The 26,306-nt window shown below is 40.8% G+C and overlaps 1 protein-coding gene across 3 annotated transcripts in view; it reads right to left on the bottom strand.

The window, feature by feature from the left end:
• Positions 1 to 3,223: 3,223 nt before the first annotated feature.
• GPRASP2 (G protein-coupled receptor associated sorting protein 2) overlaps positions 3,224 to 26,306 on the bottom strand; it is a 60,146-nt gene continuing 37,063 nt past the window's right edge. The window contains exons 5-7 of one of the 3 annotated variants that reach the window (XR_008793850.1): positions 7,786 to 7,874; positions 7,127 to 7,194; positions 6,451 to 6,794 (exon numbers count right to left, since the gene is read on the bottom strand). Coding sequence is in view for 1 of the 3 variants with exons in the window: in XM_056124215.1 (XP_055980190.1) it covers positions 3,571 to 6,117 (2,547 nt within the window). In the remaining 2 variants the exon portion in view is untranslated. Of the gene's footprint in view, positions 6,413 to 6,450; positions 6,795 to 7,126; positions 7,195 to 7,785; positions 7,875 to 26,306 lie in introns of those variants that run through there. The other 2 variants (XR_008793849.1, XM_056124215.1) reach the window with 2 other exon arrangements.

Genomic DNA, 26,306 nt, shown 5'->3' with positions numbered 1-26,306 from the left:
GGGGTCTGAGATCCAAGAATCTTCTTGGAGTAGAGGAACTAGAATTTATTCCAGTAAGAAACCTTATATGAAGGGCCCAAAGCATCCACATTTCCGCCTCCTGAATCTATTATACTCCCCTCTCCCCAATTCTGCTCGAGTTGACCAGATTAGAGTTCACTTAGCTCCTGGCCTTGGAATAAAAAGCAGATGTTTCCCTCTTGCCTGCAACTCGCACTGATTTTAAGTTGGTCTTGGCCATCCAATCATCTGGTTAAAAAAATAATCTAGAATCTCATCCCACTAGATGAGAAGGTGGGAATTAGTGAATCTTGAGGATTCTTTCCTCATCCCAGTCTCTCCATAGCGAGCGGTGCCAGGGGTGTACACTAATTGGGTGTTCACCAACTGTGACGTCACTGATTGCCTCTCTGGCTCCTGAGACCAACTTGGTGGATGTGTTCACCTCTCCCACTCACACAGAAACAGACTTAAAATACAGTGGGCAGGGGGCCTAGGTTGTAGGAAAGGGTTCTCAGAGGCAGGAGGGGGGCGGAGGGTCCCAGCTACGACTTAGAACAGATAATATTTCCAGGCCTCATACTCACCTCCTCTGAGAGCAGCCCCAGCTTCTCTCCACGTCAGCCTCCCGCCTCCTGCAGGATGACTTCCTGCCTGTTGAGCGCCTGGACAAAAGACAGTGCCCTGCTAAGAAGCTCGCGATTGGCTGGGGAATTGCTTCCGCTACCAACAAAAACAGTTAATTCTGATCGCTTCAAAGATTAGCATTTCGGTTAGTGCAGCATGCAGCGGCACTCCCACCTCCCCCACGCGATCACCACAACAGTCTATCACTCCTCCCACGGCTATCGATCAATCCTCAAGTGTAAGTTTTTCCTGTCCCCTTTCCAAGCTACACACCCCTAAGCCCGCCCAAGAGAGAGCGTGGTCACGTGGCCATTGACTGCCCCACCCCCTTACGCAGACAAGACTGCGCCATCTGCCTGTTTGCAGTACTCTCTGCAGTAGGGAGAGCAGAATCTGCAGCGTCTGGGACTACTGATCTGGTCAAGACAGAGTTTAGAAGTAAATAAATCTTTGAGCCCTAGGGCTGAATATCAGGAGAAGTGACCACAGAGATCGCAAGGAGGCCCTGATGAATTTGGCGATGAACAGTTGTGTTGTTTTAATAGTATGCATATTTAGATCACCTTAAATGAGAGTGCATGCGTACACATACAGAGTGTCTTGAAAAATATTAGAAAGATAAATTTAAACTACAGCTTTCAACACTAGGATGATCCCTCTTATTGCTTGTGATTAGTAACTGGAGGTAAAACTGACACTTTGTCCTGCTTCCATCAACTGCATAATGGAATCTTGGCATGGGTAGGGAACATGATGCACTAGCAGAAAAGTCATATATAACTTTAGTGAAGACAACAGAAATTACTGGATATTATTTTAGTGCAGGTTTGAGCTTCACGTACTGGTAAGTTTCCAACTATGAAGAGGCTGTTAAAATGCAGATATTTTTTCCACATATGAAAATACCCAGTGGAAAAAATAACAATGGGTATAATTTAATACCCCTAAGATATAAGCCATTATTGTATTTAATCCAGTAGTATCATACTAACTTTACATACATAACACTTAATATACATATATTTTGCACTATGTATATTGTACGGTTCCTCTTTTCATAATTTTAGTTGTTAAATATGAAGAATATTTTCTTTATTCCTAATTTGAGTAATAATTTTACTTTTTCAACAATTAACAGCATTTTCAGACAAAGCAGAAGCAACACTTTTACCATGTTCATTAATAAAACATATAGTATTTATCTTAAGTCTGGACTGCCTTTCCAAATCAGTGGTATACCCAAGATCTGTAACTTTTTTTCTGAAGGAATATGATCTGCTTACTATTTTGTTTTTTGGGCCACACCCAGGTGTGTTCAAGAATCACTCATGCTGGGACTCAGGGGACCAGGGGGTGGGGGGGCAAAGATCTAACCTGACAAGCAACCTTCCTACTGTACTCTCACTCCAGCCTCAGCTATTTTATTATTGAGGCAAAAATATGTAACATAAAATTGCCTTTTCAAAGTTTACAATTCTATAGCATTAATACCTTGACATTGTTCAAACTTCATCACTCTACTTCTAGAATATTCATGCCACTCAAATGAAATAACTTTTGAAGAGTGATGTTAAAGTGTTACCATCTCTCTGGCCAGGAGACTAATACAAACTTAGCATTCTTGGTAACTTTATTTACCTTTTTATTACTTCGTGTATTTATAAGTAGTTAAGATTTATTGAAACCCTTCCTGAATAACATCAATTATTTTACAGTGACTAAAAGCTAGTCATTTTGAAGCATTCTATCCAGCTTTTCTAAATTTACCTATAAAATTATTTTTAGACTTATATTCATTAGATAACTGCTTCCTTTACAGTGTATTGCACCAGTAACTTGAGACACTAAATGTAAGAATATTAGAAGAAAAATACCCTGTTAATATTTTCATTATCTCTTAATGCTATCTCTGAAAATAAATTTTAGCCTGGTATATTTTATCCACACAGTATAATATAAACTGTCTCAGAAATATATTAAATTTTATAGGAATTATATTTACAATTTTAAAATGGCATTCCCCCCTTTTATGTCACAGCCTTCTGTAACAACATACATAAAAGCATCAGCCATTTCATGTTAATACAAAAGTTTTAATAGATGCATGGTACTACTTTACTTTCCTTGGATTAGGATCACAAAAGAAATTTACTCCCGATTCCATTTAACTGATGTGCTATCACTATTCTCTTCAGGTGGTATTGTAGCAACACCTATATTTTGATACACAAATACAGATTTAGTTTACTTAGTTTTCCAAACTGGCCTCATTCCAACTGCATCCCCTCCTAAATTTTTTTCACCTATTCTAGTAAAGTAAGGTATATAGATGCTCCTGGAATAGATTTTCTAATTATATACTTTTCTTCAGACCACTGTTGCTTACTTCCAAGAAGTTTGTCTTACCTTACTCTTCAGTGACTAACTTAAGCAAGCACCTCATTTCTGTAGCATTCCTTGAGTACTGTAGTCAACCGTATTCTCTTCCTTCTTAAATGGGATTTTCCTATGAGGGTATGTTTATTATATCACTAAGTACCTCTGCTTAAGTGTGTTTAATGTACGTGCACCTGAATTTTAAACTGAAGAAGTTCACTTCTGCCAACTTTCACGTAGAACTTTATTGAAAACACAGACTCGAATAGAGAACCATATGTTTAAACAACAAATAGCAGGGTAGCTTATACAAGCGTCTCGGTTCATTAGAAGCTCAATACTAAAAATACTGCAATCTGGACAGCAAGACAAATATCAACAAATACGTTTTAGCTCCAATATTCATTTGGCATCCACAAAATGATCCAGATCAAACCAACAATAGGACAAAGTTAACATCAGCAGTAAAAATATAAGTTACAACATAAAACCAGACTCTGAACACCGAAGCACAACTCAGGGTTCTTTGGGAACAAAAGGCTGATCAGAGGCAGATCGTTAATTATATCAGTTTTGCTCTCCTGCCTCAGGATCATTTCGATTGTCTGTTTGGACTTGCAGCTCCTTAGCTAGCTTCTCAAACTTACGGAAAGCAGAAATAAGTGGATCAATATTGAAATCATCATCCATCAAGGACATAGATCCTTTTTTTATAATGTTACTGATATTCTGAAACATTTTCACAACAATTTGAATATTATCATTTGACTCTTCCACGTTAAAGAGAGCCACATATATAGACAGAGCATCAGGACTGAACAGTGTGTTTGCCACTACAGCATTTTCAGATAAATTCAACAGCACTTTTAGAACATTAAACTTTGTTTTTGCATCACCTGTGGTTAATAAGGACAGAAACCCACCCATGTATTTGGAAATCAGTGTATGGTAGTCGGTAGTTGTAGTGAGGTGTCTAAGCAGCCTTAATCCAAGCAGCTGCTCTGGGGAACCCATACTATGTGACAGGGTTTCCTCACACACTTGACATACAAATGTCTCAATCATATTTAAATTGGGATAAGTGGGAGCCATTTGAATCATATTTTCCAAAAAACTTGTCCTCTCTCGGGTGGAGGGAAAATTGAGCAAGGTTTCAATAAGTGAGACAACACCCGAATCCCGAATGAAATCTCGAGTAAACTGAGAAGCACTTCTCATACCCATTGCAATTTTTGATATTTCATGAATGAAAGGATCTCGAATTCTGTCTGTTAATATCAGGAGTTCTTCAAACTCTGCAGACCCAATCTTAAGCTCACATTGTATGCATTTGCAGGACCAATTCTCAGGCTCTGCACTCTCCTTGGCCTTAAGATGCTCTCGAATTTCCCTAACTGACCGATAGGTTGGCTCGTACTGAAATGGGAACTCCTGAACAGGCTGCTCAGCTGGAGGCGGAGATTCCCGATCTTCCTCTTCTGGGGTAACCTCCACATTCTTGGGCTTTGCCTCAAACATTTCACAGTACAGTTGAGTCTCCATTTCTTCGGGAATTCTAAAGGGGTTGGGGGATGGGAATCCAATCCGATGACAAGTAACAGGTTTGAATTCAACAGTCACCTCGTCCCAGGATTTGGGCCTAGATGAAACATTAAGTTCCTCCTCAGCTAAATCTCTGAACCTGGGACCAACCTTGTATACAGGATTGGGATTTAGATCAAAGCAGGCCTCATCCCTATCCCAGAACCAAGTCCCAAATATGGCTTCTTCTTCAGACTCCGGCCGAGTCTCTTCCCTGGCCATAGCCCCCAAACTTGACTTTTCCTCTGTCCAGAACAAGGATCCTCCAATAGCACCTTCCTCAGTCCCTGAATCGGGTTCACAGGTAGCCGAAGCCCCATCCTTAATACTGGCCTCTTGCTCATCCCAGAACCAGGACCCGATGATAACTTCCTCCTCTAACTTGGTCTCTTGTTTTACCCTATCACTGTTAACATCTTTCTGGGTCTTTGACTTCAAGACAGTATTAGAACCTTCCTTATTCCTGGGCTTGTATCTACCAGTGGCCTCTTCAGGTAAAAACCAGGACTCCTTATTGTATTCATCATCAGATTCAGATTCAAAGAACTCTTCTCTCTTTGTTCTGAGCTTAGACCTCATGTTCGCCTCATCCCTAAAGAAGTTATTGGTATTTTCTCCAGCCCAGAGGCAGAAAGGATTGCCAGACTCCTCTTCAGAACCAGACCAGGAATCAGTACAATGGCCTTTCTTAGATTTGGGCCTTGATCTGGGGTTATCCTGATGTTTAGCCCTGTGTCTGGACCTGGTATTGGTCTCCTCCCTAGACCATGATCTGATACTGGCTTCTTCTCCATCCCAGAGAGAAGGAATTGTAGTGTTCTCATCTGCTGACCAGAATTCAGACTCCTTAGAGGCCTCCTCTCTGGCCCTGGGCCTGGGATAGCACCAAGACCCCGAACTAGTGTTGTTGCCTGATCCAAGCCAGGGTTGGAGTCCTGTCTGAACCTGTGAGCTGGAATAGGTCTCAGTATCCACACTAACTAGATTACTCTCCGCTGATGTGGTCATAGATTTAGCATATGATCCAGACTCAGTACCGACCACTGACCAGGCTAAGACATTGATCGGGGTTATGCCTTCTGTTCTTGACAATACCTCAGTCTGGGACCAAGCCTGAGCTTCATCTTTGGGCCTTGTATCAGGCATTGCTTTGGCATCAGTCTTAGGACGAGCCCCACCTACTGCCCAAACCTCAGTTTTGGCCCTTGACCCTGCCATGGGATGGCGTTCTGTTTTGTTCCTTGCACCAGATATTTCCTTGGATTCAGACTTAGGCCTTGCCCCAGTCACTCTCTGAGAATCATTTTTGGACCTTGGACCATTCACTGCCTTGGAATCATTTCTGGATTTTGCCCTAGATTTAGACTCAGTTTTGGGCCTTGCTCCAGAGGCAGCCTGGGGCTGAGGCCGAACCTTAGGTCTGACCACCATTGGGGCTTCATTCTCTCTCTCAGCCCCAACAACCCCAAGTTCTTCTCCAGGCTTCTTTTCAGACTTGGTCTCGGAATGAGGCGCAATCTCAGTGCCAGTCATGGTAAACGTTACAGAAGATACCCCTATACTAGTCTTAGACTCTATCACAATTTTGTGTCTTCACACACTGATCTTTCAGTGCTTCAGGCAACAAAGATGAAAAGAAGAGTTAAGAGTCAATAGACAGTCCAGCAGTCAGTAATTTTCCTTCCCAAGCCCAGCCTCAGCCAATGTTAAGACTGTAGAACAGGCACAACCAATCTTGGAGAGGATGGTTTCTGGGTGAGTGCAGACCTGTTGAGAGTTGTGGTCAGCAGCAATTCTAGCACCACCAGAGCTGCCACTGGAAGTGGATCTAGGGAGATAAAATGACATGGGCCTTTGAGTGTCTTCCAATTGTTGGTTTCATGCAGGGATTCATACAGCTAGACTGCACCTTGAACAAAAAGTCTCTGCCAGCTCACTTGAATTAAACCCTTTAATCCCAGAGGTGACTGTTTTGGCTGCTACAAGTAGATGTGAGGGAAAGAAAAGTTTGGTGGTGATGGGAGAGGATGACAACTCCCATATGAAGTATGCCTAGTTACTCCTGAACCTGTTTTTGTCTCCACTAACCCTCTTTCACACCAACCCTAAAATCTACTCATTTTTCATACCAACCTGCACTGATGTGGAACGATCCTCCCCTCTCTTCCTTAACTTCAATGGTGTTGTTATACAGCAGACTGCAGGTTGTCCTATAAACAACACAGAAGAGAACAGAGCTTGACAACAGTAGATACACAGGCAACAACCTGATCCCTTTGCAATATATCTCTTACCATATATAGTTCTTATTTGTCTAACATTTTGTGTCTCCTAGATTCTGTTTTCAGGTTGCTTTGTCACAATCAGCACCCAACCTCCACCAATATTTCTAGTTTTCTGCAGGATACTAACATGCGAAGTTGAGGGAGAGAGTATGGCAGAGACCATAAGAAAGGTGAAACATGACCTGAATTCACTTGGAAGACACCCACAATACTCTTAGCTTGTAGTTATACAATGCATTGACTTTTGTCAAACCAACCTCCAGAGACTTGAGTCAGGCTGTTCTTCTTTTATTTCCTTGTAGAAGTGAGCAGCCTCAAAGCAGGCCTATAGGAAAAAGAGATAACAGAGTAAGACAGCCAGGAAACAATGGTAGAAATGGGCACTAAAGTTGACCCACACCAAAGACGAGTCATAATTATCTGATTCCAACATTTCCAGTGCCACTGGTACAAGAATTTCGTTTTGTTTAGGCCCTCTGTTTCAGGATTGCAGACAACAACAATGTCTTCTCTTGACATCACTCTTCCCATCACTCCTTTCTTCAAATTTCATGATTCACCACTAGGTGTACCACTTCCCTCTGCCTTGCGCAGCATAAATTGGGGGAAGGGCACAACATTCCAGAAATCAGGCTGCGTGGTGGTCCTTGCAAGTACCACTTCAACTGCACCCTCACGCACAAGACTCATCTTTTCACGCACCCTATTTTGAGTGGCAGCGAGCGAGGGAAGGCACACAAATGGCAAAAAGCTATAGGGTGGTGGACATTTAGAAAGCTAGACATCGAGCAGGCCTGAGCAGCCGCCAAAGGCTGCGTCTTCCCGGACAGATACACCGCAAGACACAAGCACACACCTGCAGAACTACTCCCCCATCCCCACACACCCCCGAAACCCCTCCGCCAGAAGCACACACCTCCTGAAACGCCGGTCATTTTCTTGCTCCTCCTTTCGCTCAAGCCTCTCCACTACAGAAGCAACCTGCTGCGCGCCGAAAATGCCAGCCTACCGCACAGAAAGCAGACTCTGGCATCCAGGAGGTGCCTGTGGGAAGGGAGCTCAGAGGCCCCACGACGCCCGGTCCAGCAACGTGGGCTGCGGAGCCAGGGGCCCCCGCCCCGGCCCCTCCCGGCGCCCCCGGGCCCCGACGAAGGGCCGCTCCGCTCCGCCATTTCTCCCGCGGCAGCCTCCCCCACGGCCCTCTGGGCGCAGACAACATCGAGGGCGGGGCGCGGGCGCGGGCGCCTGCAGCGCTGGCCAGGAAGCCGCCCGCGCGCTTCGCTCCCAGGCGATTTGGGGGCGCTTCTGGCCGGCCCGAGCCCTGGGTCTGGGCCCGGGCCCAGCCCGCGGCTCTCGCCGCCTCCTCACCGCCAGGGTCCCGCCGCCGCACCCCTCTCCCCCGGACCCGACCCTCGCCCCGCCGCTCCCCCCGCGCCGGCCCACCGAGGGCCGCGGGCGGCTGTCAGCCTGCCAAGGCGGGAGACCACCCTCCTTCGACTCCTGGCCGCCGACGCCCCTACCTGCCTCGGCGGGCCCCAGGCCCAGGCCTGCCCCTCGTCCCGGCGCGCCTCGCTCAGCCGACCGCCAGCGCTCCCCGCTTTCCGTGTGGCCAGGACCGCAGAGGCGCGCCGCCCCCGACTCTCGCGCACCGCTGCACCAAACTGGGCAGGGGCTGCGCACACTGCGACACAAACGGCTCGCGAAGAGGGTGTCGGGAAGGGGGGCGGAGGGATACTGCGTGAAAGGGCTCGGCGCCCCCTCCCAGGCCCACCGCAGTTCCGACCCAGAGGGGGCGGGGCCGCGAGGAGTTTCCAGCCCAGAGGCGGGATAACCCGCGATTGCCTCAGTAGACTGGCCCCCAGATATCTACGTGGCGACCACCCTTTGCTTTCCTGGCCGTTCAAGATGTTGGATCACCCATGATTGGCATTGGGGGGGCCACAATCTGCAGTTTGGGAGGGGCTGCGCTGGAGACTCGCGGATGGATACCAAAAGGGCCCACCGAATGTCCACATGAACACCTCCCCCCCCACCAACTATTTCTTGTCTGACCAACTTCCTTTTCTATGTCCAGCCAGCTCCAGTTTCACGAAGCTTATGTTAGAAAAGCGTGTCAGCACACCAAGCTGGGGAGAAAGCAGCTATGAGATCAGATTTTCCTGGAGTTTCTGGAATGTGCTTCCCAAGTTTTCATTGCTTCAAGTACTACACAGGAAGGGAAGATGGAAATGGCCTCCAGTGAGGGTGCCACCCCTACCCCTCTCTAAAGGAATGCTGATTGATCCCTGCCTCTAAACCAGTGAGAAAAACCGCTGGCATTATGTTGTCATGTTTTCTACACATTGAATTTCTCTTCCTCTCCTTTTCTTTTTCCTTCCTTACTTTTTCTTTCCTTTCTCTCTTACACTTTCACACTTTCCACACATGCCTGTCTAATTTCACTGCATTGTTCTTTGTTGAAAGCCCCATCATGCACCCACTTCCTCAAGCATACATTTGGAGGTTCTGGAATTCTTTAGTTTCTTCACCCATTCTAGCTCTTGTCTTGAACCTCTTTTGTTCTACGTGCTAATGCATGCAAACAGATCAATTCTGGCAAAGTACACCTGGTTAAGTACAAACCTATGGGCTTTACAATCCATCTTAAATCCCAATTAAATGGTCTCACTGCTGTATGCCGAATAATGACCCCTAAAAAAATGTCCGCATACCCTTCCCCAGAACCTATACTGTTACATGGTAGAGGATACATAATTTTGTTGATAAGAGTCGACAATGGTAATCAGCTGAATATTAAAAGAGATTACACCGGGTCATCTTGGTCTAACGCAATCACAAGAGTACTTTAAATTTGGAAAAGGAAGCCCAAGAATCAGTATCTCCATGAAGTAGCAGGAGAAAAACTTGAAAGTCCAGTTTTGAAGACAGAAAAGTTAGAGCTTTGTGAAAGTAAGCAGTCCCCAGAAGCTGGATATGGCAATGAACAGATTTTCCCAAGAACCTTTAGAGGGATGAATCTCTTGCATCATCTTTATTCTGAATCACTGAGATCCTTTTATTCATTTTATTTTATCCTTTTATTCATTTCTGCAGCCTCCTGGAGTGCAAGATAATTTGCTTTTCTCTAACTGATACCACTTAATATGTGGCATTTTGTTACTATAGCAGTACCTATCAAATACACTCATCATCCTGATAAGTTCCCCCAGATTTCTTTGCTGGATTTTAGGTATAAAATTTGGGGGGTTTACCTTTCACCACTCTAACACCCTCTTGGAAACCTGGGATTCTGTTTTATAAAATAATTTTTGCAATGGCTTGGTACATCCTGGACTAAACTGTATTTGTTGAAAATAACTGATTTTTAGATGAATACGCATCCTTATTTTATAATGAACTTTTACATCAAACTTTCTTACTATACATTTGTGACTGTAGCAAAAATACTGAATATTGTATGCCCTACCTGGAGAAAACATACACAAGTTCGTATAGGAAAGACATTTTTTGTTATGATGTTTAAACAGTTTTTATAAATTACGCTTCCCCCCACCCCCAATATTCCCTTGCCAGTCAATCCCAGGTTAGACATCGGAGCTCTGTTTAGTTTTCTATGTGTGAGTCTGTTCCTTCCCTTACATATCCTTTTTTAGTCTAAATTCACTTAATTTAATATTCTCAATAAGTATAATTTGATCAGCATGCATGATGAAAGTATACTATAGACCGAACATGATTGCCACTCAATGCCTCTTTTGCAAACCACAGCACCCAAAAGGTGAGAGAAAACAAAAGGGAATGCCCTGCCACAGAGGCAGGGTGGGAGGGATACTGGGATCAATGGTGGTGAATGGGCACTGGTGGAGGGATGGGTACTCGATCATTGTATAACTGAAACCCAAACACAAAAATTTGTAAGTACCTCATGGGGTTTCACTAATAAAAATTAAAAAATTAAGTATAATTTGAGTACCTACTTTATTCTTAGTATACAGATACAGTTTAAAAAAATAGAAACTAGTATATGCTTTTGAAATATTGTTTAGTCCTGTAGTTTCTTCTCTCCAATTTTTAAAATAATATCAATTTTGGATCCAAATAATGCCAGCAGAAACTTAAATTTCTCTGATAATTTCAAAAGTGGTAAAATCTGCATTCTAGATGTTTATTATTACAGGAGTGTCTCAACCAACAGCTGGCAGCTTTTGTTCTCTAACTTTGAAATACAAATCACACAAATCACAAATCATCCTGTTATTCATCGATTGCCTCGAGCAGGCCCCAGTAACGTCTCCTTCATCCTAGCCCTGAGATTATATTCAAGGCTCTTTAGGACAATGAGACCCATCACTGTTACTGGTATTTGGCATATTGGCTACGCCACGGGGAGTTTGCCAGACTTTGTCGTGTGGGCAGGCTACATTTGGTAGCCTGCCAATATGTCCAAAGTAGGAATGAGATGTCATAATAAGATGTCGCGCGGCCGCGAATGCAGCTGCGCGGTTCCGGGAACTGGTTTTTAGTCTCTGAGTCTTGGCTGCTGATGGGATTACACGGCGCCAGGGGACCAGTTGGTGGGTGTGACCCCCGCCTACTGGAATTTGGAGGATCTAGGTGGAGGATGCTCGGTCCAAATCCGAGTAGGCTTGGAGATCTCGGCCCCGGAACCCGCGTGACTTTGTCCCTCTGCCAGTACCTTCATGTGTGCGGAGAGTGGTCTCAGCATGGTGGTGGCTGGTCCTGGAGGTCTTTGGCTGCCGGAGCCCTGGTCGGGGTGGGAAGGAAAGCTCAACCCGCTCCCCTCCAAGGGGCCCCGGCGGTGAGGACAGTCAGGCGCAGGGGCATGAGACTGGGGTTGGAGAGATAGCACAGTGGGTAGGGCGTTTGCCTTGCACACAGCCAACCCAGGTTCGATTCCCAGCATCCCATATGGTCCCCTGAACACCGCCAGGAGTAACTCCTGAGTGCAGAGTCAGAAGTAACCCCTGTGCATCGCCAGGTGTGACCCAAAAAGCAAAAAAAAAAATCTATCCCGAGATCTCACTTTGAAATACACACTGGACAATTTGTTTTCAGCCAAGATAACAGGTGCAATTACTGATTAATATTTAATTTATTAAGGCTCTGCTCTAAGCTCTCTGTGCATTTTTCACAATACTAGCCAGTATGAACTAATATTTAAAATAGGTAAATTGTATACTTCTTAATACAATTAGAAATGTCCTATTTCTAGCTTTATGTAATCTGCTTTCATTTGCAACTGGATGAAGCCAGCTAAGATGTTAAGTTTCATCAGTAATGTCAGAGGATAAAAACCATTACATAAGTTGATGAGTTATGCTCAGCTGACTACTAAGTACTTAAACAAATTCTAATAATTCAAGTTGCAATAATCATGGTTTCACTCCCCAGTCCTCTGTTTACACTGGTGTTATACTTGCCCCTCTAACCCAAATTTTGTAACTAAGTAATTCCAAATCTTAAAGCAGCTGTATTAGTTCATCATATCCACATATGTGTCCTGGTATCCAGAGACTCATTCTACCTCCCAGATGCATACAAATTAATGATCACTGTAGTATATCTCTTGCCTGTGACATATACATATTCTACCTTTTTGAGGCATGGTGCTTTGGGGTTAAACCTTTCTCTGTGCTCCGAATTCACATCCACTGGTGTTTGGGGGATCATATGTGGTGTCGGGGGTCAAACTGAATCTGGTCATATGAAAGATTAAGTGACTTAACTCTGTAACTCTCTCACACACACACACCATGATCTACTTCTTGTCCCTATCAGTCACTATGGACACAGAACTTTTTTGTCCACTGAGGTGAACTTGCTCTTTTATATCATTTAAATTTTCAGTTTCACAAAGACTGATAATATGGAATATCCTTTCATACTCTAATTTGCCATCTGTGTATACTTGTTGGTCACTTGTATATTTAGATCATTTTCCTGCTAAAATTTGCCTGTTTGTCATTATTATTATATTTTAAGTTCTTTGTGATTTTGGATATAATATTTCTATCATATTTTTCTGGTTGAGCTTTCCTCCCCGCCCCGACCAGGGCTCCGGCAGTCAAAGACCTCCAGGACTAGCCACCACTATGCTGAGACCACTCTTTGCACACATGAAGGTACTGGCAGAGGGACAAAGTCACGTGGGTTCCGGGGCCAAGATCTCCAAGCCTACTCGGATTGGGGCCAGGCATCCTCCACCCAGATCCTCCAAATTCCAGTAAGCGGGGGTTACACCCACCAACTGGCCCCCTGGTGCCGTGTAATCCCATCAACGGCCAAGACCCAGAGACTATAAAAACCAGCTCCTGGAACCACGTGGCCGCATTCACGGCCTCGTGACATCTTATTATGACATCTTATTATCTCATTCCTACTTTGGACAAACTGGCAGGCTACCAAATGTAGCCTGCCCACGCGGCAGAGTATGGCAAACTCCCCGTGGCGTACCCAGTATGCCAAATACCAGTAACAATGATGGGTCTCATTCTCCTAAAGAGCCTTGAATATAATCTCAGGGCCAGGATGAAGGAGACATTACTGGGGCCTGCTCGAGGCAATCAACGAATAACAAGATGGTTGTGATTCGTCGTGATCAGATTTTTATATCTGCAAAGCTCTTCCTTCTCTCAGTGAATTCTGTCTTTTTATTCTCTTAACAGAGCATTCTGCAGAGCAGAATTATCTTATTTTAAATTTTATTGAATCACTTTGAGATAGTTACAGGCTTTCATGTTTGGGTTACAATCACGCAATGATCAAACATCCATCCCTCCACCAGTGCACATTCCCCACAAGCAATATCCCCCGCATATACCCCCCTTTCCCACCCTCCCCCTGCCTCCATGGGAGACAATATTCCCCATACTCTCTCTACTTTTGGGCATTATGGTTTGCAATTCAGACACTGAGAGGTTATCATGTTTGGTCCTTTATATACTTTATCTACATACATCTCTCATGACCAGTTCCTCATGCCATCATTTTCTTAGTGATCCTTTCTTTATTCCAGCAGCCTTCTCCCCTTTGCTCATGTGGCAGGTGTCCAGCTATGGAGAGCAGAATTATCTTTAATAAGTTCATCTTATCATCATTTTCATTCATTGATCATTGATAGACTGGAGTTTCTATCTAAAAAGACCTAACAAATCCAAAGTTATTTACATATTTAACTATGATATCTTCCAGTTTTATAGTTTTACCTTTCACATTTGGGTCTCTGATCCATTTTAAGAGTTAATATTTATGAAAGGTGTATGTTCCAGATTCAGTTTTGTGTATGGATATCCAATTCTTTGAGCACCACTTGCTGGGGAAAATATCCTATGTCTGGTTAAAGATAGCTCAATGTGATGAGTGCATTCTTTTGCATGTTTTGTATGTGAATGGCCCACTTTCAAAGCCGGGCACCTCATGGTTCCCCAAGGACCACTAGAGGTGAGCACCGAACATAACACTGGACATAGCACTGGAGTAACAATGAGTGTGTCTGGCCCAAAAGCATATTCTTTATCTACCTGGTTACCTTTGCTCCTTTGTCAATGACCATTTGATTATATTTTATGGGTTTATTTCTGGCCTCTTATATTACATTGATTCATTACCTACACTTTTGCCAATATTAAAGTATCTGAATTAATGTAGTTTTATATAGGTTCCTAAATTGTGTAGTGTTGGCAGTCTAACTTTGTTTTTTTCCTTCAATACTGTGTTGGTTATTCTTGTCCTTTTGCTTTCCTTAAAAACTTCAGAATCAGCTTTTCAATATCCACACAATAACTCACAGAAACTTTGATTTGTACTATATTCAATCTATAGATTGATTTGGGAAGAATTGGGCTGAAATGATAGCACAGTGGGCGGGTGTTGCCTTGCATGATGTTATCCTCGGTTCAACCCCAGGCACCAGATTTAATCCCCCTAGCACCACCAGGAATGATCTCTGTGCAAAGAAGTAGGAGTAAGCCCTGAGCACTATAATGTGTGATCCCAATAGCAAAATAATTTAATAATAATGATAAAAATTGAGAATAACTGGTATCTTTAAAAATAAGTCTAAATGCACATGGGATATATTTTAGTAGATGTTATTTGATATATTCATTAGTATTTCATAGTTTTTTATAGATCTTTTACATTTCTTAGGTTTATACATAAATATAATAGTGGGCTGGAGCGATAGCACAGCGGTAGGGCGTTCGCCTTGCAAGCAGCCAACATGGCCGACCCGAGTTCGATTCCTCCGCCCCTCTCGGAGAGCCCGGCAAGCTACCGAGAGTATTGGATATGCCAGACACAGTAACAACAAAGTCTCCAATGGAGACGTTACTGGGCCCGCTCGAGCAAATCAACGATCAACGGGAGGGCCTTTACCTTTACCAATATAAAATAATCAGACCTAATCTCATATTTAGCCGCAATATATGAAAGCTATTCCTCTAAGATGTTCACCATATTAATATTATTCAACATAGTAATATTCTAACCACAAGCAATTAAGTGAAATTTAAAATATTCAAATTGAGAAGTCAAACAATAACTAGTTTCAGATCACACAATGCTATTCATAGAAAATCCTCAAGATTATACCAAAACTTCTTGCAATTAGTGGAAACCTGACAAATTAATATACAATCCCAGTAGCACTGTCCTCCTGTTGTTCATCGATTTACTTGAGCAAGCACCAGTAACATCTCCATTATGAGACTCGTTATTGTTTTTGGCATATCGAATACGTCATGGTAGCTTTCCAGGCTCTGCCGTGCAGGCAGGATACTCTCGGTAGCTTGCCAGGCTCTCCAGGAGGGACAGAGGAATCAAACCTGGGTCAGCCGCGTGCAAGGCAAACGCCCTATCCGCTGTGCTATCACTCTGCCCTAATATACAATAACATGTAAATAACAAAAGTATAAGAGAATAAAGCACAATCTCATTTACAACTTCATAAGAATTAGTGCTCAGGAATCAACAAAGGAAGTGAAAGACATACTTCAAAAACTGTAAGTCACTATTAAAAGACATACAGTCCAAAAGAAAATGAAAAAATATTTCATGTTTATTGACTGGAAAAAGTAAGACTGTTAAAAGTGGCCATGTTATCCAGAACACTTCATACACTTAATGTAACCCTTATTTAAAATTCCAACGACATTTTCAAAGACATAGAATAAATTCTACTAAAGCTTATATGGAACTACAAAATTCCAAAATAGTCATGATGGGAGATACTGCATTCAACAAAGCTATAATAATCAAAACTGGTACTAGAATAAAAGCAAACACTTTAATGAATATAATTGAACTGTAAGCTCAGAGATAAACCCTCATATACACAGAGTTGATTTTTGATGATCATAATCATAATCATAAAGACATAAGAAAGAATTAAAAATTCTTCAAAAAAGTGTTGAGAATATTGGTTAGCCATTAGCAAAAGAATAAAATTGGACTACTATCTCACACCATGTTCCAAGTAACTCAAAATGGATTCAAGATTTAGATGTTAGACCCTAATTCATAAAATCCACTGAATAAAACATAGGCAAAATGCTCCATGATATTGATTTCAATGGTGTCTTCAGTGATTAAATTCTATCAAAAGGAAAATGTAAACAAAAATAAATAACTGGATCTAAAAAGCCTCTGAACTGTGAGAGAAACTAGCCCTAAAACAAAGAAATATCCCAGAGAATGGGAGAAAATATTCATACAAAGTAGTTCCTTCAAAATAATAAATATCTAGAATATGCATATACATAAAGCACTCACAAAACTCAAAACAGTAAAAAAAACTCCATAAAAATGCCGAGAAAGGGGCTGTAGCAATAGCACAGTGGGTAAGGCATTTGCCTTGCAAGTAGCCAACTCAGGTTCGATTCCCAGCATCCCATATGGTTGCCCGAGCACCGCCAGGAGTAATTCCTGAATGCATGTGCTAGGAATAACCCCTATGCATTGCTGGGTGTGACCCAGAAAGCAAAAAAAAAAAAGCAGAGAAAAGGTGAGCAGAAACTTCTCCAAAGACAATATACAGATAGCCAATAGGCAAATGAGAAAAATCTATTATTAAGGAAAGGCAGATCAAAATGACAATGAGATATTACCCATAATGGCTTATATTTAGAAGGCAGAAAAAAGTGATAATGGGGATAAGGAGAAAAAAGTCATTAATGATAGGTGGAAATGTTATCTAGCTTAGCCTTTATGAAAAAGTGTTGAAATATCAAAAAGTTAAAATAGGAGCAGTTCAAAACATTAAAAGTTGAAACAGGAACTGTATAGGAGCAGTTCCACTTCTAGTTATTCATTCCAAGAACACGACAACATGAATCCAAAAAGATAGATGCATACCTGTGATAACTGCAGCAGTACTTACAATAGCCAAGATGTGGAATCAACCAAGTGATCAGCAGAGATGAGTGGATATAGTAGTGGTATGTATACATAATGGAATACTACTAAGTGACAAGAAAAGATGAAGTGTTCAATTTTTGTTACAACAAAATGAAGTAGACAATATCGAATGAGTGCAAACCTTTAGACTTTGATGAAAGAACTACTGTTACCCTAGAGGAGGTGGAACGGAAGGATCTTTATACTAGTGGTAGAGGAATATTGACAATTGATTGTGTGAATGGTGTGGTAATACTGTTCCCGAAAACATAAATATTTACGTTCTTGTAAACAGTTACCTCACTGTTCAATTACCTCAGTAAGCTTTTTTTTTCTTTTTGGGTCACACCCGGCGATACTCAGGGGTTACTCCTGGGTCATGCACTCAGGAATTACTCCTGGTGGTGCTCGGGGGAACATATGGGATGCTGGGAATCGAACCTGGGTCGGCCATGTTGGCTGCGTGCAAGGCAAATGCCCTACCCGCTGTGCTATTGCTCCAGGCCCTCAGTAAGCTTTTTAAAACTTAAAAGTGACTGCAAAAACTTGGCAGTCTTCTTTAATGTATGTCAAAATTGCCTCTTATAAAGTATACTATACATGGTCTAGAGTGATAGTACAATGGGTAGGGTGCTTGTCTTGCATGTGGCTGACCTGGGTTCAATTCTTTGTACTGCATATAGTCCTCCTGAGCCTGCCAGGAGTGATTATTGAGTGCAGAGCCAGGAATAAGCCCTGCTGATGTAGCCCAAACCCAACAATACATTTGTGATACAAATGATAAGCTCAGAAAGCTATCACATAGAGTTCTTACCTTAAAATTTGCAAAGCAAAACTTAAATACAACAAAGCATTTCCCCAAAAGTTATTTCACTAAACATTAGATCAGCAGGATATTAGTAACTATTCTGTATTTAATGTAGTCTATTGAAACTACAAAATTCTGTTATATAAGGTCCTGAAACATCTTGATTAAAATGATGTAATGGACCTACGAATAGTTTTCCAAAGAAGGAACATTTCTAGGAGTAAAATAAAAACTAGAGGAAGAGCAATTATCTGTAAATAACAGAAGAATTTTATTAAACCTGCACACACAACAGGATCTTTATCTCCAAAAAGTTAGGATTTAAGAGACTGAAACATGAGATAGGACAGAAATGGATTTCTAACCTGAGGCTATGATAGGAAAATATTAATTTATTACTGTTAGAGAACATATCATCTTCAACTTTGGAAACATGATAAGTAAGAAATAAAACCATAAGGGATGATTTTCCTGGAACAACTAGGGGTGATGCTTTGAGTTACTTCCTCACTCAGAATTTCATGTTTCTAATACTGGGGACACACTAGGATTACACAGAGATGCTTTATGTGAGGGAGGAGCATAGTCAGTGCTAAGGTTTCAGGTCATACCTGACTGTGCTCAGGGGCCATTCTTGACACTGTACTTAAATAAGGTCTTAAATAAGATCTGAGATATTCATTTCCTTTAGTTACAATATGTTTTTATGTTAAGTGCAATCTACTTATATTGTGGAAAAGTGTGGAAGGGATGGAAAACCTTATGTGTTGCTAATATTAGGTCTTTTTAGTTGGTCTTTGTTATTTGTTTGTGAGCCTTACAAGTGCTTGTCATTATTTTATCCCCTCTTTGGTGAAATAGGGAGTTGAAGATGGGGTGTTATGTATTTTCCTTTAGACAGATCTGAAAATTTGTCTTACCATTTTTTCTCCCAAGACAGGAATGCTAGATATAAGTGGAATTAAAGAAATGCGTCTCACCAGGTGTAGTAAGGCTCTAGTAGCCTTTTTTGGGGAAGGTCTCCAAAACGGTATTCTGGAAGTGCAGGGGCCAATCCTGGTAGTACTCATCTCTTTGACTGATGTTTGGACCTAGCAGTATGGTGTTTGGGCTCAGAGGTGCTGAGGGCCACCAGGGTTCCTACAGAATCGACAAAAACCCTTCAATTATTTGATAAAAACAAATCACGCGAGCAGAATTATGTTCAAAAACTGTGGAACTGATGTAGGGCTCAGGTACTGTAACTGAATATTCCAATTCAATTTCATTTCCCATAGACTGAGCTTTTAGTTACTTTTCCAATGGGTAATTCACTCCATTAATTTGTACTATTTCTTTTTAAATTCAGAGAACTATGCCATAAATTGTCATGTGTGTCCTAATTAGAATGTGTAATACATGCTAACTTTCTATGTTTATAAAGTTTTCTAACACTGTTATTGATATATACTATTCTCCAACTTAAACTGTACAACTCAACGACTTTTAATATTTTATGGACTAGAGCCATTACTGATTGGATTCCACGGGACATCAAAAGATCACGTGGACGCCCACCTACAAGATGGTCAGACTTCTTCGTCAAGACCCTGAATGATCGGTTGAGGCTCTGCATGTTCCTAGAACGAACAGATACCATTGGGCTACGCTAGCATGCAACCGGGATGAATGGAGACGTTACTGGCACCCGCTCGAGTAAATCGATGAATAACGGGGATTAAGTGATTTAAGTAATAAGTGAGAATTTGTCATGAGCACAATAAAATTTGGAATATCACTCCCCTCCCTGTAATATTTATTGAGACACCATGATTTACAAAGCTGTTCATAATAGAGTTGTTTCAGGCATACAACATTTCAACACCAATTCCCTACCAATTTCCCCAGGTTCCCTCCCAACCCCCCTTGGCAGGCATGTAACAAATTTACTTCATATTATTTGGTATAAAAAAACTTAAAGAAATGGCAATTACAATTATCAGAAAATCACTAATAGTCAACTTGTGATCATGGATTGTGTTATGTTTTTAACCTTTCTTAATCTAGTAGAGGACATGTACCATTAGTGAGTGCCATGCTCAATGGCACATGATGGAAATTTTCTCCTGTCCTTTATAGGGAGTTCTTTTTAACACTTCTCGCAGAACTGGTTTCAAGGCTATAAATGCCCTAAGATGTTGCCTATCCATGAAGCCTCCAGAGTTCTTTCAAATCTGAATGATAATCTAGCTGTAGAGAATATTCTTGGTGAAACATTTGTTTCATTTTGTTTTTAGACTATATCCTTCAATATTCTTCTGGCTTAAAGAGTCTCATTTGATAGATCTGTTGTACATTTAATGGGGGTTTCTTTGTATATAAGTTCCTTTATTTGATATTTCTGCATTCAAAAGTCTGTCTCTATCTTTGGGTTTTGTCATTTTGAGTGCAATGTGTCTTGGAGTTTTCCTAATTGGGACTATTTTCACTAGAACCCTTCAGACTTTACGGAATCCTCACTCTGAGACATTCTGACATTGATTTAATGTTTCTTCATCACATTTGCTTTTCTGTTCTTCAGGGACTCTGATGATTCATACACTGCTCTTCTTGAACCCATCCTATACTTTTCTGGCATGCTTTTCATTTCTTTTCAGGCTATTTTCTATCTTCTACTGTTTCTTAGCAGTTTCCTCCTTCTCATGTTAGAGCTCCTTGATTTTTTTGCTCATCATCTGTTGCTCTGCTGCTTAGATCTTCTATTCACTTTTTGAAAAAAATTTCACCCACCATATTCTTCATTTCTGTAATTTCTGGCTGTAGCAGTGTTTTCATTTTGACTCTCATACTTTCTTGTGTTTTGCTAACTACGTGTGCTATCATTTCATTGAACTTATTGAACATCCTCATCATAGTGCCACTAAAGACACTGTCTGAGGATTTATTGGTGTTGTTTATGTAAAAAGTAAAGTAAAGGCCCTCCCGTTGATCATCGATTTGCTCGAGCGGGCCCAGTAACGTCTCCATTGGAGACTTTGTTGTTACTGTGTCTGGCATATCGAATACTCTCGGTAGCTTGCCGGGCTCTATTGTTTTCACTCATTGAGCTTGGTGGGCTTCTAAATTTCCCTCCCATTAGTTTCCTAGAGTTCTTGTGCTGGGATGACTCTTTGTAGTTACCCCCTACCAGAGAAGATACTGAAGAATTAAGTTGGGGATTGTTCTCTGTCTTCTCTGCCCCTCCTCACAGAATGACAGCAAGAATGTGAGCAGTTTGTAATTTGCTGAGTAAATTTTTCCCGTGGCTGTGTAAGCAGTCGCATGCTTCAGGAGATGTGATTTGAGTACTTAATGTGGCACAGGTTGGGTGTGGAGGCTGCTGGAACCCATCTGGTAGGGAGAAGCTCTGTCTCCCATTCCAGAATATGCTCAGTATCATCAGCCAGAGGCAAGTCTCACCTGGGATGGTGGAGCAGCAAGGGTATGGTTAGCTAAACATTTTTATTAGAACAAGAATATACTTTGTAGTCCTTGTCTGTCCTCTGTTTTTACTACCAAAACAGAGGAAATAAATAGTGTCTGTGTTGTCTGTAAACTGACCTATTCTGGGTATTTCCTATAGACAGATCACATAATATGTGGCCCTTTGTCAATGATTTCACTTATTATAATGTGTTAACAGTACTTCATATTCATAGTGCCAAAATTACTGTTGAATATTCCATATTTCACACATTCATAATCAGTTGATGAAGACATCTGAATTGTTTCCATGTACTGGGTATTATGAATAATCTGCTATAAACATTCGTGTACAACAGTTTGTGTAGACACAAATGTGTGCCTTCCTTATTCTTGGATATATACTTAGCAGTGGAAATACTAAAGCATATGGTCATCTTTTAAAGATCTGTCAGACTATTTCCTCAAGTAAGAGCATCATTTTATGTTCCCACCAATAGTAGATATGAACTTGAAATCCTTTTATTCTAGCCAACATTTTAAGTTGTGTCACCAGATATCTAATTGTGAATTAGTTCTGTTGTTACTTGGAGTTGGGATTGGCAGCCTTCCCACATCCCCACCCTGTACTTTCAGAAGTGCCAGGAGCCACACCCTGTGCCCATATCCACCACCATGTCAACTCATTGGCCCAGACTATAGATCCTGAAGTCTCTGGATAGCGCAGCTGTATATGATGAGGCTGTGCAACACCTCCCAATTCCTCAATACTGAAATTCCAGTACAAGCACATAAATTAGGTGGGAAAGTAACAGATGCCAACTAAACTCCAATGAAAACAAATACAACAACACAAAAGGCTCAATTAACAACAAACAGATTAGTCAATTCTTAGACAAGGACTTAAAAAACTTCTTTTTCTAAACCAGCTTTGAGTTGAAATATCATGGGATTTGAAATAACAATTTTCACATAAACTTATTACTCAGTATGGCTTTGGTTATTAGGGGTGTTTTATGATTCCATACAAATTTTATTATTGATTGTTCTAAGTCCTTGAAGAATATCATTGGAATTTGGATGGGAATTGTGTTAAATCAATATAATTTAGGTAGGACAGTCTTTTGAGAATATTGATTCTTCCAATCCATGAATATGGAATATGTTTTTTCATTTCATATGATCTGCTATTCCAAAAGTGACATACTTTTCAAAGTATAGGTTTCTCACAACTTTTGTTAAGCTTATTTCTAGAAACTGATATTTCTGAAAACTACTATCAATTGGGTGGACACTTTGATATTAAACTCAATTACTTGCATATAGGAATGAAATCAATTTTTGTGTGCTGAATTTGTTATTATAGTCATTTAAAAATTTTATTATTAGTTTGCTGATTACTATTGTATAATAATGTAACCAGTTTCTCTACATTGATATTTTGCCATGCAAATATTGATTAGGGAAATGCAAATAAAACAACAATGAGGGATCATCTCATGTCTGTGAGAATGGCACATATCCAAGTCTGGAAACAGCCAGCGTTCATGAGTCCGTGGTGCAAAAGGAACCCAAATGAACTGTTGGAGGTAATGTCATCTGGTTCAGCTTTTAAAGAAAGCAATATGGAGATGTAAAAAAAATAGGAACAGAACTACCATAAGATTCAGTGATACCACTTCTTGGCATCTATCCCCAAACACAAAACTGAAAAAAAATTCAATAGGATAAATATACACACCTACGGACATCACAGCACTTACTGCAATAGCCAAGATACAGAAACAACCCAGATACCCAATTACAGAAGAATGAATCAAGAAGCTGTGATATATCACAGCTTCTTGATTATATATATGTGTGTATACATATATACACATATATTTATTATATATGTATGTATATACTCACAATGGAACACTCTGCAGCTTCAAGAAAGAACAAAATCATGCAATTTTCTGTAACGTGGATGGAGCTACAGCATATCATTCTGAGTAAAGTTAGAAAGAAACGGACTGATACAGAATGATCTCTCATATGTGGGATTTAAGGATGCATAGCAAGTTAGTATCAAAAGACAAAAGGCGACAAATGGAAGAATTAATCCACACAACTGAGTTGAGAGGGGAGGGGAGGTGGGTGCACTGGTCATGGGTGTGGCATTGGAATTGTATGCATGAAAACAACATTAAACGCATGCTAATACAGATAATCTCAACTGAAAACTTAAAATAGTTCTTTCACCTTAAAAAAAATAAACATCCTAAGTCCATGTGCTACTAGCCAAAATTTAGGACAGCAATAAGGTTGCAAGAGGAAACAAATTCTATAAACATTACATGTTGTATATTGTGCAAGTGTTTTCTCTCTCACATACAAGGGAGAACACATATAAACACCGGTTCTCAGAGGGGAAAACATTAATTTTTGCCAGAACTAATAAATAGCCAAATTATATATGGAAAAGGTTTTTTTAGTTTCCTTTTGATAATTAATAAATTGCTATTACCTGGGGAGCTAACAACAGTGAAAATTTTATTCTTTCATATTTTCAGAGGACAGAAACCCAAGTATCTTTAACCCTAACACAGAATATAGCAGGGCTGTACTATGCACTCTACAGGATCAATTCTTTTCTTAACTTCTTCCAGTTTCTGCTGGCTCTCATCATTCCCTTGGCTTATTAGCTGCATTAAAAGACTCTACATGTTTAGTCACAATGCCTTTCCTCTTCTGTGTGAATTATTCCTCTCCATCTATCTTATAAAGATGTGACTGGATTTAGAACTCTCCTAATCCTTAATATAATCCAAAAATATTTCTGTGAACCATGTAAAATAAAATTCAAAGGTTCAGGAATGAAAATATATTTTAAGGAATAAATTTTTTGCTTACCACCACGTTTACTGCTATATATTTTATTATAGATAAAAGTGAAGATCATCCTAAATGATTAATAAAATGAATTGATTCAACCATGTCAGTTACAGGAAAGAATGTGATGTGACCAAAAAAAAGTCACACTGGGATCGATGAGTTTTTCTAAAAAGCTCCACAAAAAATAAAAAGAAAACCAGGTGTTTGCAAAAGTGTGAGGAAATGGATACTGTAATACATTTCTGGCAGTAATATATTTGAAATTGTACTTGGAAACATAGGAAAATGTATAATATTCAAACGTTTTAGTGAACATTTTATGTCTAGGGCTGGAGCGATAGCACAGCAGGTAGGGCTTTTGCCTTGCACGCGGCCGACCCGGGTAGACCCAGGTTCAGTTCCTCCACCCTTCTTGGAGAGCCCGGCAAGCTACCGAGAGTATCCTGCCCGCATGCCAAAGCCTGGCAAGCTACCCGTGATGTATTCTATATGCCAAAAACAGTAACAACAAGTCTCACAATGGAGACGTTACTGGTGCCTGCTCAAGCAAATAGATTTGTCTAGGACTTTTCATGTAACTATTTCCTTCTCAAGTGCAGACTGTTTAAAGAAGGTTGATTACTATACTAGCTTGCAGCAATGAATATGAGGACGAAGCAACAATGTCCTTCACTCAGAAATAGAAAACAAGGCTATCTTTTAAAATGAGATTAGATTTTTACTTAAAATAAAAAAACCAGAAATGATATATTAAGTAAAAAAGTAAGGAGAGAGAGACTACATAAAGTGTTAGTTAACCTAAAATTTAAGGCACATTGTATTTCTTATAGGGATGAAGAAGAAAAGAAATATGGAATACATGGCTCTGTGTTGTTGCAATCAATCTATAAGATGCTTTGTTACTTTCATAGAAAGGAAGGAGTTTTGAGTATTTTTCAAATCCCCACACATCATGATGCATGATGACAAAGCGGATTCTCTTACTCCTGAAGACAATTTCTCTTCTCTAAGAAAATCTCAAAGAAATGTATGGAGCATGCAAACATAATATGTTTAAGAGCCAAGCCTGATGCATATTTAATCCCAAGATGTTAATCAATTTATGAAAAAATACTATTTTGGGGGACTGGAGTGATAGCACAGCAGATAGGGCATTTGCCTTACACGCTACAGACCTGGGTTCGATTCCCTGCATCCCATATGGTCCCCTGAGCACCGCCAGGAGTAATTTCTGAGTGAAGAGCCAGGAGTAATGCCTGTGCATTGCCGGGTGTGACCCAAAAAGCAAAAAAAAAGAAAAAGAAAAAGAAAAATATTATTTTTTCATAAAATGTTTCAAAAATATTTTGCTTTGTTTTTTGTAATTACTTATAACTTCCATTTAGACTTCAATCCATAAGTTATTTTGAAGTGTGCCAAATGTCAAAACATTTTCTAGTGATTTTACTATTGATTTCAAACTTACTTATGTATTCAGAGAATGTAATCTATATAAAAGTTTCTTGAAATCTGAGGATATTTGTTTTCCAATCTTCTTGTGGCCAATTTCAGTGAGTGTTTCAGTTTCGTTTGAACTTTAGTTTTATTCCCTCTCCTTTTCCTATTGATTCTGATGTGGCCATTGCAATGGCCAGGAATTGCACACCCATATAGTTGGGGAGTGCACGTTTTCAGATGTGGTACTCACTGGGGGTTGTGTATCAGCTTGCGGTGCTTGCACACTTAGCCTTGGTGCTGCTCGCCAAAATATTAACTGCTTTAATTGTGCTTTCTTGCGGGGTATGGTAACATTCTTCTTTTTTTTTTTCCTGTTTGGGTCACACCCGGCCATGCACAGGGGTTATTCCTGGCTTCTGGCAGTGCTCGGGGGACCATATGGGATGCTGAGAATCAAA

The sequence above is a fragment of the Sorex fumeus genome, unplaced genomic scaffold (genome assembly GCF_029834395.1).
Source record: "Sorex fumeus unplaced genomic scaffold, SorFum_2.1 ptg000050l, whole genome shotgun sequence".
In the NCBI taxonomy this organism is placed as follows: Eukaryota; Metazoa; Chordata; class Mammalia; order Eulipotyphla; family Soricidae; genus Sorex; species Sorex fumeus.
Note: the sequence above shows the minus strand (reverse complement) of the source record. Positions and strands in the feature narration are given on the sequence as shown.